At 41.7% G+C, this 12,666-nt stretch overlaps 1 protein-coding gene across 3 annotated transcripts in view; it reads right to left on the reverse strand.

Annotated features, from left to right (window-relative positions):
• LOC121269082 (src kinase-associated phosphoprotein 1-like) overlaps positions 1–12,666 on the reverse strand; it is a 369,549-nt gene that overhangs the window by 292,389 nt on the left and 64,494 nt on the right. The window contains exon 1 of one of the 3 annotated variants that reach the window (XM_041173530.1): positions 4,840–5,078. The exons of the other annotated variants lie outside the window; for them this stretch is intronic. Coding sequence (XP_041029464.1) covers positions 4,840–4,852 — 13 coding nt within the window. The 5' untranslated portion in view covers positions 4,853–5,078. Of the gene's footprint in view, positions 1–4,839; positions 5,079–12,666 lie in introns of those variants that run through there. 3 annotated transcript variants of the gene reach the window in all.

Consider the following 12,666-nt stretch of genomic DNA (forward strand, 5'->3'; position numbering starts at 1 on the left):
ATTTTCAAAAAACTGCCGGGAATTTCATCTCAAATCAACGGCATTTGTCCCATTTGTTGCAATCTTTTAATTTACAGAATGAGTAGACAAGTTTGAAACAGTTTTAAAGGCCAAATTGAAACGCACAATTATTGAAGTGGCAATGGCTTAGAGCAGCATTTCTGCTAAAGTGAATTCAGCTACCTCATACTTTAGCCTGTGATGGCCTGTGTGATATAATTTGCATGCATTTTTTTTTTTAAAATGCCAGCATCAATATAAAAAAGGATGTTACTGCAATCTTCCTACTGGCTCAGAAGGCTTGCAGTTCAAGCTTTACTCCAGGATTTCAGTACTGTAAAAACACATGGCTTCCTGGGCAGTAGAGATAAAATATTAAATCAAGATCCCCATCTACCAGTTTAGGGGAACCTCAATGTTATTATCAGTGTTTTGCCCTATACTCTCATATCTATCAGCACCAGAAACAGATTTAAATGGTCAATTAATTTCTCTGATCATGGGACGTTGCTGTGCAAAAGTTGATTTGTCAAATTCATTTGAAAAACAATGGTTACTGTATCACTGAAAAAACTCAACTGGCAGCGATGGCCTTCGAGACTTGGAAGATGTACAAGGTGCTAATAAATTCCAATTCTTAAAACAAACTAGATAACAAATATACTTGTTCCATCATCTGTTTAAAGTTGTCACAGCTTGTGAATCTTAAGTAGGAAGTAAGTGTCTCTCTGAACCCTGTGTATCCGAAACCAATCCTCTCTTTCTCCTTCTCATGTACAGTAACAACTTGCATTTATATAGCACCTTTAGCATAGTAAAAGCATCCTAAGGTGCTTCACAGGAATTTTAATGCAGAAAATTTGACACCAAGGCACACAAGGAGACATAAGGACAAATGAACAAAAGCATCGTTCACAGGACAGGGGGGAATTCTACAGCTTAGCACCAAGACAGCCAAAGGCACAGCCACCAAGGTGCAGCAATAAAATCTGACGTGCAATCAGTCAGAGTTGGAGGAGTGCAGAGATCTCGGATGGCTGTAGAACTGGAGAAGGTGACTGAAATAGGGAGGGCAAGGCCATGAAGAGATTTGAAAGCAAGGATGAAAATTTTAAAATTCCAGGCATTGCCAGACAAGAAGCCAAATGTAGGTCAGCAAGCACAGGGGTGATTGGTGAACAGGATTTGTTGCGAATTCGGATACAATCATAAGCATAATACCCAAAAAATGTCAGGGAGCCACAAGAATCTGCTCTGACCAGTAAAACCGGTCTCAGTCAGAAGCAGTCTTGCTCTTTCAGTCAGGAGGTCATGAGATCAAGTCCCATTCCGGCACAAATCAAAGGGAGCTGCATTGCTGGAGGTTCTAACTATTGATGAGAAATGAAACGATGGTTTGGCTTGCCAGTTCAAGCAGCAATAAAGGTCCCATAGTAGCTCTCTGTTGCTCAGATCCTATCTGGGTGACTTGGCCAACATTCCTTGCTCAAAAAATCTGCTTAGGATGGTGTTAAGTCTTTAGTCACGCCGTAAACTTGAACCCATCCAAAACATCACTGCTCTTACCCTAACTCGTCCCAAAGCAGAGATGGTCCAAAGTCACCTGTTCTTCGCAGATGCACTACACTCACGACATGTCATGATGTCTCAAGTAATACTCAATCCTAACCTGTTGTTTTCTGAAAGTAATCTCTCTAATCTGCATTTGAATGGTTCAATACAAACTGCTTCCATGATCTCCCTCGGGAATCTCTTCCACAGATTGATCACTTACTCACTGAAATAATGCTTCCGCAGATTAATTTTGAATGTACTCCCTCACAAGTGCAGGCTGTGTTCTTTTGCATCCGATTCAACGTGCGCCTTAGCTGGGAATGCATGGAACCAATACGCAATTTAAAAATTAAAGTGATCCATTCTCCAACATCCTTAACCTTAATAAGAGCAACGTACACTGACTCTTCAACCAGGTTTCATGATTTTCTATTTAAATGAACAGTTCGTTGTTATTGTATCTTCGTAATCTTCCTTTGGAGAACAGTGTGAGGCAGGGGAGAGATTAACGGCCTGACAGGCTGCGACATGAACACTCTTTCCATGGCCATAGCCACTTTTATATCAGCCGATAGGGGGTTAGTACTTTAAGACAGGAGGGTACATGGTGTTGGTGGTTGGGGAGAGATGAGTCAATCACACTCACCAGATGCAAGGAACCCACAGAATATCAACCCTGAATTCTGAGTCAGAATTCCAGTCTTCACAATCACTGGGACTGTCTACAGTGGGATTTGAATCCTGAACCTTCTGGCTCCCAGGCAGGAATGCTCCCACTAAAACAAAGACTTGTTCCCCAACAGCTAGTTTAAGAACATATTACACTGAGAAGGGAGAGTTCACAATCTAGAACTGCTGGTATAGAGCATGCAGCAACAATGCAAGCAGCACAAGAGCTAGGGATGCTATTTAGTCCCACACAAAGTTCAGCCATGTTAAAATCAGAGGGGCAGCAATGACTGGATCCAGTGTCATCTCCTCCTCTGGCTCAACACTGAAAATAAGAATGGAAGGAAAAGTTAACCTATTGGCCCAATGATTTTCTCTCCCAGTACTCGCAACTCCCTCACTTTAGATCAATGGTCATTATGATCTAGATCATGCAGCTTGAAAAGCACTGGAAGCAAATTCAATAACAACTTTCAAAACAGGGATTGGATACATACTTGAAAAGGCAAAAAATTTGCAGGACTATGGAGAAAGAGCAGGAGGAGTGGAACTAATTAGGTAGCTCCTTCAAAGAGCTGACACAATCATGATGGGCAGGATAGCCTCCTGTGTGCTGTATCATTCTGTGATTCACTGTTTTAAGTTCTCCAATGCAGTGTTTACTGCCTTAACCCATTAGATTATTACACTTGAATGACAAGAAACTCTAGAGATCCAACTTAGATTAACTTTTCACTATTTTAAATTGATAGTTTGTCTCACTGGGCTGAAATAACTCCAAAAGTATTCCCCATCTACCATACCTATACCATTGAATATTGCCTACATTTCAATCAGATCCTTCCTATACTCTTAACTTGATTTTCTCCCATCCTTGAGCAGCAGATTTCTCCCCTCAGTTGGATGAGATAAGTTAACTGGGCTAGAAACAGAAAGACTTTGCGAAGAAAAGAACTTGTAGTAAGTTTTGAACATATTAATTCAAGGATAAAAAGTTAGCTGTATATCAAGGTGCCATTTTAAACCCATTCAAGTTCTTCCCAGTTCAACGTGTATGCCTCAAACAACATCAGTGAAACAGATTCTCTGGTGCCTTAGCTCATGGCTGTTGGAGCTTGCTGTGTGCAATTTGGCTGCCACATTTCTTACAAGTGAGTACACTTCAAAAGTACTTTATTGGAATGGACTGAGGTCACAAAAGGCACTGTAGAACTGGGAGTTCTTCGTTTCTTTCTTCCTCCCACCCACTCTCATTTTTCAGTCAATATAGAGGCTGAGGGTTGGAAGACCTTTTTTTACTACAAGTTTCTTAGAATGTGGAACATATTGTCACAAGAGACTGCAGAAGTTGAGTCAATTGTTGACATCTAATTGTGAATTAGATGAAGGAGAAAATATTTAAGGGTAACAGAAGGAGCAAGGAATCGGGATTAAATAACTCCAGAGCTGCATGATGACCGCTTTCATTCTGAAATTCTACAATTCCACAAATACAATGAACTGACTAACTGCATGTAATCATGGATAACTGTAAACCCTCAGGACCTGCTACTTAAAGGGTGCACCAATCTGAAATGGACATTTTGAAAATCCATGCTCTTCATTACGTTGAATGTTCACAATAGGTGGAACCAGTGTGCAGTGCAACATAATGAGGATTTTATTTATGGGAGTTTAGGAGGGACTGTTACTGAAATCACCTTCAATTTTTAATCTAATTTACATCCAGTAATTTGGTTACCCAAATCTACGACTGTTGAACAGGGAAGGGGAGGCAAAACTGTTCACAATGTAGAGTTACCTATTAGACACTCGAGTGATAGATTTTTATTCTTCATTGTGCTGTTGCCCAAATACACTCTTTCAGTGCTCATAAGGTGTGAGCATTAAGAAAATATCCTTTCTTCCCTTCCCCAGAGTGATGCATCATGGAGCTGAATATCTAGGATGAATGCCCATTGTACTGAATGCAGAACTCCAGCGCTGTTGTACTTTTGCCACAGAGTCAGCATCAGACACACTTAAATCAAACAGCGGGATAGTTGCAGAGTAAAGCTCCCACAACATTGTTCCATCAAACACTCCCAGGGCAGCTATCGTACATGTTAGATACAGAGCAAAGCACCCTCCATACTGTCCCCAAACATTCCCAGGGTAGGGTCAGACCGGATTAGATGCCAAGTAAGAAGCGGCGAAGGTCAAGGAAGGAGAGTTATTCCATCTGCATCTACAAAGAGATGAAGCAGGTTCACCCCGACACCGCCATCTCCTCCAAGGCCAGGAGCATCATGAACTCGTTTGTGAGCGATATTTTCGAGCGCATCGTGGGCGAGGCTTCCTGCCTGGCCCATTACAACAAGCATAGCACCATCAGCTCCCGGGAGATCCAGAGCGCCATGCGCCTGCTGCTACCTGGGGAACTGGCCAAGCACGCCCTGTCGGAAGGGACAAAGGTGGTGACGAAGTACACCAGCTCCAAGTAAAACCCCGCAATGGACTGGAAAAGACATACTGTCCCATTAAACACTCCAAGGCCATGTACAGCAGAATTAATTACAAAATAAGGCCCCAACATGTCTTAATCACAAAATAATTCACCACCTTGATATTTCTTACCTTCATCAGCCATCTCTACAGATTGCGTTTTCTGCCAATTAGTATAGAATTAGGTGCAGTTTTGAGCTGTTGATTCACAGCCATGAGGAACTGTCCTGGAACTGCCCCAAACTTGTCTCATGTTACGATATCCTAATTTTTCAAGACTATTTTTGTTCCAAAAGCAAGTGCTGATGACACAATGAAGGAACTGCTGGTCCCAACAGTGCGAGGGAGATTAATTAACACTCAGACAGTTGGAGCTAAAACACCCCCCCCGAGGTCATGCTTACATCTTTACGGATGTTAATTCAACTCTCTCACACTAATGGACTCGAGTAACTCCTCCAAAACTGTCTCCCAGGCGATATAAATTGGCAACACTTAAAAATAAATGTTTAAAGGTCAACCGAAACAAACAAAAACGGATGACTCATACTTTAAATATCCAAAAGGCAGATAGCCCAAACAACAACAACTTGCATTTATATAGCGTTTTTAACAGTGGAGGGTGGCGTAGTGGTAATGTCATTGGGTTAATAATCCAGAGGCCCAGGCTAATCCTCTGGGGATATGGGTTCAAATCTCGCCATGGCAGCTGGTGGAATTTAAATTCAATTAATAATAAATCTGGAATATAAAACTAGTCTCCGTAACAGTGACCATGACAACCATCATTGATTGTTGTACAAACCCATCTGGTTCACTAATGCCCTTGAGGGAAGGAAATCTGCCACCCTTACCTGGCCTACAGGCAACACCAGACCCAGAGCAATGTGGCTGACTTTTAATTGCCCTCTGAAATGATCTAGCAAGCTACTCAATTCAAGGGCAATTAGGGATGGGCAGCAAATGCTGACCTTGACCAACACCACCCACATCCCATGAAAGAATTTTAAAAGTACCATCAAGGCACTTCATAGGAATGTTCAGACAAATATTTGACACACTGCCATATAAGGAGAGATTAGGTGATCCAGAAGCCTGGTCAAAGATATAAAAGGTTAGCACTGACTTAAAGGAGGAGATAGAATAGAGAGGTGGAGAAGTTTAGGGTGGGAATTCCAGTGCTCAGGGCAGAGGCAGCTGAAAACACGGCACCAGCGGTAGAGCAAAGGAAACAGTGGCAGGATTGAGGTCCCCAAAAATTAGACCATTTTCTGATCTTGAATTAAGTGAAGATGTGTGAATATGGGCCCCATTTGTCAAACCCTGGCCACCCAAGGAGCTGCTTTGCTTGTGGTTAGTCAACCATTGCTCATTTCGCTCAATGTTGTATGGTGTGCAAGTTAGAACTGAAACATCTAAATGGGTGGGACACAATTCTCAAGTGCTATATAAAAATAATTTGTTGTTGATGTTTATACACATCTACCCTAGTTAAAACAAAACTATTAAAAAAAATTATTAAAAAGTACATGGGATCATTGACTTTATAAAAAGAGGCAAAGAGCACCAAAGCAAGGAAATTAAGGTAAACCCTTTAGAAATCACTGGGTAGGCCTCAGCTAGAGGATTGTGTCCAATTCCAAGTACCGCACTTTAGGAAGAATGTCAAGGCCTTGGAGAGGGTGCAGAGGGAATTTACTAGAATGGAACCAGGATGAGGGATTTCAGCTAATGTAGAAAGACTGGAGAAGCTGGGATTGTTGTCCTTGGTTAAGAGGAGGTTTAATAGGGGTCTTCAACATTACGATGGGCTTTCATGTAGTAAATAAGGAGAAAGCATTAGAAAGGTAAGAAACCAGATTAGAATAATTGGCAAAAGGAACAGATGAGAAGTTCAGTGAGTTGTTGATATCTAGAATTTGCCTATTGAAAGAATGGTAGAAAGAGATTCAATTGTAATGTTCAAAAAGAATTCCATATATATCAATAGGAAAAATATGGAAGACTTAAGGAGAAAGAAGGGACAATGGGACTAAATCCGATCTTTACTGTGGTACGGTGGATTTAAATCTTGTATTATTACCTTAATCAAACATATCATTCGGGGGTTTTGGGATTTTAAAAAATGATGTGAGATGTGATGGTCAGCACTACAATTCTTGTGTGCTCCAAAACAAAGCATAAGATGGGATAGCTCATAGTTAACTGACTTGACGTGAAGACATTCTGATCTTGGTGAGAAAGTGGATCAATTTGGGCTGGGCTTTGGAATGCCATGCTTTGAGCCTCATTAACATGGCGCTTTTTAATTACACCAATTATGACTGATTATAATCAGTGGTGCCATGAGTTATACTACTCATGTTGATATCACAGTGGCTCAGTGACATCTGAAGGTCAAGTCTCATTATGCTGCCATAAAATTATACAAGTTTTTAACTTTTTAAAGAAAAACACATTGCCTTATTTGCACAAAATGCTCAAACTGTGAACAATGTTCATGTCACACTCCAGAAGCTTAATCATATAATCCAGGCTGACACGTGTTAATTCCAATTATTGTACGTTAAGGAAGAACAAGCATATACCTTAAAACAGGTTTATTTCCAATACAGCAAAGCAAATTCATAAACTCTCCCAATCGCCCAGAGCGAACTGGTTTATATACTCCTGCAATGATTCCCTAATCCTTCCCCAATCGGGAACAGCTGTGCTTGATTATCAAGGTAAAGCACGTGTTCAACTGCAGCACAATTTCAACATTAACAACAGAGCCAGTGCAGTAAGGAGGGAGTACTGCACTGTTGGAGGTGCTATATTTGGGTGAGATACTAATGTGTTGGAGAAGTCAGGACTGTTTTCTTTAGAGAAAAGAAGGCTGAGCGGAGATTTGATAGAGGTGTTCAAAATCATGAGGGGTCTCGACGGAGTCGATGGGGAGAAACTGTTTCCACTCGAAAAAAAAATCAAGAAAAGAGGGCACAGGTTTAAAGTAATTAGTAAAAGAAACAAAAAAGTGATACGAGGAGAAACTTTTTCATGCAGCTTTGGAATGCACTGCCTGAGGGTGTGGTAGAGGTAGATTCAATTGAAATATTCAAAAGGGAAATAGACTGTTGTTATCTGAAAAGGAAGAATGTGCAGGGAGAATATGGGGGAATGGCACAAGGGGAGTTGCTCATTCAGAGAACCGGTGCAGACACGATGGGCCAAATGGCCTCCTGTGTTGTAACAATTCTGAGATTCTGTTAAGCTGGCCCCATCTGCCTTCGCAAGTGATGTAAAAGATCCCACGGCCCCTACTTCAAAGAGCAGGGGAGTTCTCCCCAGTATCCTGGGCAATATTTATTCCTCAACCAAAATCATTAGAACAAAATCTCATTGCCACTTGTGGGATCTTCCGGTGCACAATTTAGCTGCTGCGTTTCCTACATTACAACAATGCTTCACAGGCAGTAAAGCTCTTTGGGATGTCTTGTGACTGATAATCTTGCTTTTTCATTACAAGTTCTTTTTATCTTACATTCCACGCTCTCTCTATTTGTGCTTCTCCAACAAAAATGCAAGGGCTTCAATAGCACGATAATGCCATTGCAAAGTGAAATGTGTAGCTGCACAAACTCAAAAACCCAGGCCTTGTTGACAATTCCACATCTTTTAGTCATTTCTATTGGCTGTCTTTCGCTAAATATCTTTGCTTCATCTCTGCACCAGCTCCCACCACAGTTAATGCTTTAACAAGAACTGATTCTATTTTGTTTCCAATGCTCATAAATAACTTCATATTTCCCACAAGGGAAAAGCTAAACTGGTTTCATTAAAACCTCAAGACATCTATATCAGTGTTGTGTATTTTTTTATATAAACTAATGATTACTGGTAGCTGAACATAATAATTTTGCAATAAATCTCCTAGAAAGTGTGAAACTGTATAGCTTCATTGACTCCTGGAATACAAGTACATGGCTTTACTCCCTTCAGAACAGTTAAACACAAAACTGCACAAGGAAACTTGGTGCCCACAGGTCAACAGATTTTTGTTGCATCAGATTTCTGCATTTGTTGACTTACTGAATTTGGTGGTGTTTGTCCTGCAAGGAGGAACATTCCCCTCCAATGGGTCCTCTGCAAGCAGATGTATTTACATGTTGTCAGCAAAATCTTATTCTCCCACCTTGCCTAACGCAACCAATCATCCCAAGCATTGCCAAGTGAAGTTTTTTTAAAAATCATTCACGGGATGTGGCCTTTGCTGGCTGGGCCAGCATTTATTGTCCATCCCTAATTGCCCTTTGTGGTTAGCTGCTTTCTTGAACCCCTGCAGTCCATGTGGTGTAGGTACACCCACAGTGCTGTTAGGAAGGGTGCTCCAGGATTTTGACCCAGTGACAATGAAGGAACGGTGATACATTTCCAAGTCAGGATGGTGAGTTACTTGGAGGGGAACCTCCAGGTGGTGGTGTTCCCATCTTTCTACTGCCCTTGTCCTTCTAGGTGGTTGTGGTCATGGGTTTGGAAGGTGCTGCCTAATGAGCCTTGGTGGATCCCTGCAGTGCATCTTGTAGATGGTACACACTGCTGCTACTTTGAGTCAGTGGTGAGGGAGTGAATGTGGTGCCGATCAAGTGGGCTGCTTTGTCCTGGATGGTGTCCAGCTTCTTAAGTGTTGTGGGAGCTGGACTCATCCAGCCAAGCGGGGAGTATTCCATCACATTCCTGACTTGTGCCTTATAAATAGTGGACAGGCTTTGGGGAGTCAAGAGGTGGGTTACTCGTCGCACAATTCCTAGCCTCTGATCTACTTTTGTAGCTACAGTATTTACATGGCTAGTCCAGTTCTGTTTCTGGTCAATGGTAACCCCCAGGATGTTGATAGTGGCGGATTCAGTAGTGGCAATGCCATTGAATGTCAAGGGGCGATGGATGGATTCTGTCTTGTTGGAGATGGTCATTGCCTGACACTTGTGTGGTACGAACGTTACTTGTTACTTGTCAGCCCAAGCCTGGATATTGTCCAGGCCTTGCTGCATGAGGAGAGATTTTGAATTTGGTTAAATAAAAAATTATTGGCATTTGGCAAAGGTCACCATGAAGCTGTCAAATTGTTGTAAAAACCCAGCCAATTCCCTAATGTCCTGTGGGAAGGGAATCTCTTCTCTTTATCTGGATGTGACTCCACCCTTACTCCAATGTGGTTGACTCCTAATTGCATGGTCTAGCAAATACAAGTTGGGACCTTCCGAAAATGTGCAAGGCATTCTTATGAATACAAGCTTCCTTCTTGGTCTCAAGGCGGAAACTTCAGCAGCAATAACTTGCATTCATATAGTGCCATTAAGGCAGTAAAACCTCCTAAGGTGCTTCACAAGAATGATTACCAAATGAAATGAATACCAAGACACATGAGGAAATATTAGAACAGATGATCAAAAGCTGGGTCAAAGAGATTTTAAAAAGGGTAGACAAAAAGGAAGAAAGAGAGGAAGAAAGAGAGGCAAAGAGGTTTAGCGAGGGAATTCCAGGGGTCAGGGTCCAGGCAGCTGAATTCTCCACAGCTGTGAGTATCGGGGATGCACAAGAGGCTGTGCATAGAGATCACAGAGAGTTCTCTGGCTGCAGGATGCTATTGAGATGGGGTGTGAGAACATCAAGATTTGAATGATGAGAATTTTGAAATACAGTCATTTTTGAACCTGGAGCCAATGTAGTTCAATGAACACAAGTGATGGTGAATGGGGTTGGTGTGAGTTCGTTCGGATCTGGGCAGAGTTTTGAATTAACTCAAGTTTACAGAGAGTGCAAGGAGAGAGGCTGGCCAGGACAGCATTGGAATAATCGAGTCTGGAGGTAACAAATTCATGGATGAATCTCTGCTTCTTTCTTTAAAGAGATCTTCCATTTACAAAAACGCTGGGCACCATAAAACATTAAGAGTGCTGTGTTGCAAATATTTGGACCAATCATATAAAAGTTGCAGCTGCCCTACTCACTGGTGACACAGAGAAATCAGAATCTTGCTGTTTACAGTTCCTCAGCCTGCATTTGTGAAATTGGCCATTGCAATCAAATATGTTGAAAACCACCTTTACCCACCAGCAAGACTGGGTCTTGCCAACAGTTCACCTTTTAAAAAAAGGGAGTTTGTGCCAATTCAATGGATAGATTGGAGAAGCTGAGATCATTCTCCCTGGAGGAAAGAAGATTTGACAGAGATATTCAATAATAGGAGGGGCTTAAACATAGTAGATAGAAACAATTCCCATTGGCAGAAAGGTCAAGAATGAGGGGGCACAAAGAACCAAAGGCAACATGAAGAAAAATCTGTTCAAGCAGCAAGTGGTTAGGATCTGAAATGCACTGCCTAAGAGTGTGGTGGAGGCAAATTCAATCAAAGTTTTCAAAGGGAATTGGATAAGCACCAGAAGGGAAAAGAATTTGCAAGGCTATGGGGGAATAGGGGAGTGGCACTAACTAAAAATTATTCTTGCTGAGAACCAGCATGGGCTTGTTGGGCCAAATAGCCTCCTTGGGTGCTGTAACCATTGTATGATTTTTAATAAATCATAATTTAAATCCCACACCCTACCTTACTGTTAAATGTAATTTCCATTTACATCTACACTCAATGCTTGTGAGTAAGGAAATAACAAAAACATTCACATGGAAAAGGGTGGATTGTTTGAGCAGGACAAAGAAAGCAACCCCATCTCAAAACAAATATCAGTCAATGACCTGAAACCTAGAGGTTAGGTGTTAATTCTTTCTGTGTATAAACAGAGGTTCAACTCCCTTCAGAGTAGCCAAGCTCACTTTGCATAATAGCCTCATTGACTATTCAGGCATCAGTCTCAATCTCTTTCACCGACTGGTCAATGGGAAACCAATCACAATCTGTGGACATTGTCTGAAAACTGAGCAGTGCATTTTCCCTTCTCTTGTCTGACCAGTAGGGAGAGCTGTTTCTAAAGCAAAGAGACTTTCACTAAATCTTGGCGAGCTACAGTCCTGCTTTTGTTGGCCAACACAGTCCTTCTGTGTTCCAGGCAGCCTGCCCTCATACAGCTGAACATATTTTATGTCAATTCAGTTCAAGGATTTCACAGCAGTAATCAGAGTTAAGCTTCCAAAGACAGAATTCCCTTTCACTTCGTGAAGCAGGTTGAGTTTTCAAAAAGGCCCAAATACAAATTTCTCTGGTGCCAGGTGACACTGGTAATTAGTGGGTGACGCTAATTTTTCTTTCCAGCCCTGGGTCTGTGAAAACTTTTCTAGTTTTTCACCACCATCCCCTCCCCCACTGCTCCATAATTTTTTTTCTTAAAATGTAACTGTGCCTCATTTGATTTGCTTCTTCAGTATCATTCCTCTGCTGGGTAGCTCACCCCTAAAACTCATGCAACAATCATATTGCAATCAGTCTAGATGATGTGCACAACATGACCCATGATGACTTGTGGTGTAGTTTTCTCTACTTAATGTAGAAAAATGGCCACTTTTACTAGAGGTCCTTTCAACACCCAGTGGGCCATACAATGTTAAGTACTACTCTGCATTGAAGAATGATTTTTAAAAATCATACATAGATAGGGAGAAGCTTTCCACTGACATCAGTGTCGTTAACCAGAGGGGACAGATTTAACCTCATCAGTCAAGGCTTAGTGTGTGGTACTCTTGCCTCTAAGTGCAAGATCCATTCAAAAGCCTCGAGCATACAATGCAGGCTGACACTTAGTGTAATCGTGAGGGAGTGCTGCACAGTGAGAGGCGCCAACTTTCAGAGGAGGTGGTAAATGGAGGTCCTCTCAGGTGCAAGTAAAAAGATCCCACAGCACTATTTCAACAGAGTTCTTGGCGGTGTCCTGGTCAATATTTATCCCTCATCCAACATCAGCTGAGACCATGAGTGTCAAAAGGCTATTGAACCACAAGAGGCATCACAGCCAAGCCTGATTCTGTCCA

Source organism: Carcharodon carcharias, chromosome 23, assembly GCF_017639515.1.
Source record: "Carcharodon carcharias isolate sCarCar2 chromosome 23, sCarCar2.pri, whole genome shotgun sequence".
NCBI lineage: Eukaryota > Metazoa > Chordata > Chondrichthyes > Lamniformes > Lamnidae > Carcharodon > Carcharodon carcharias.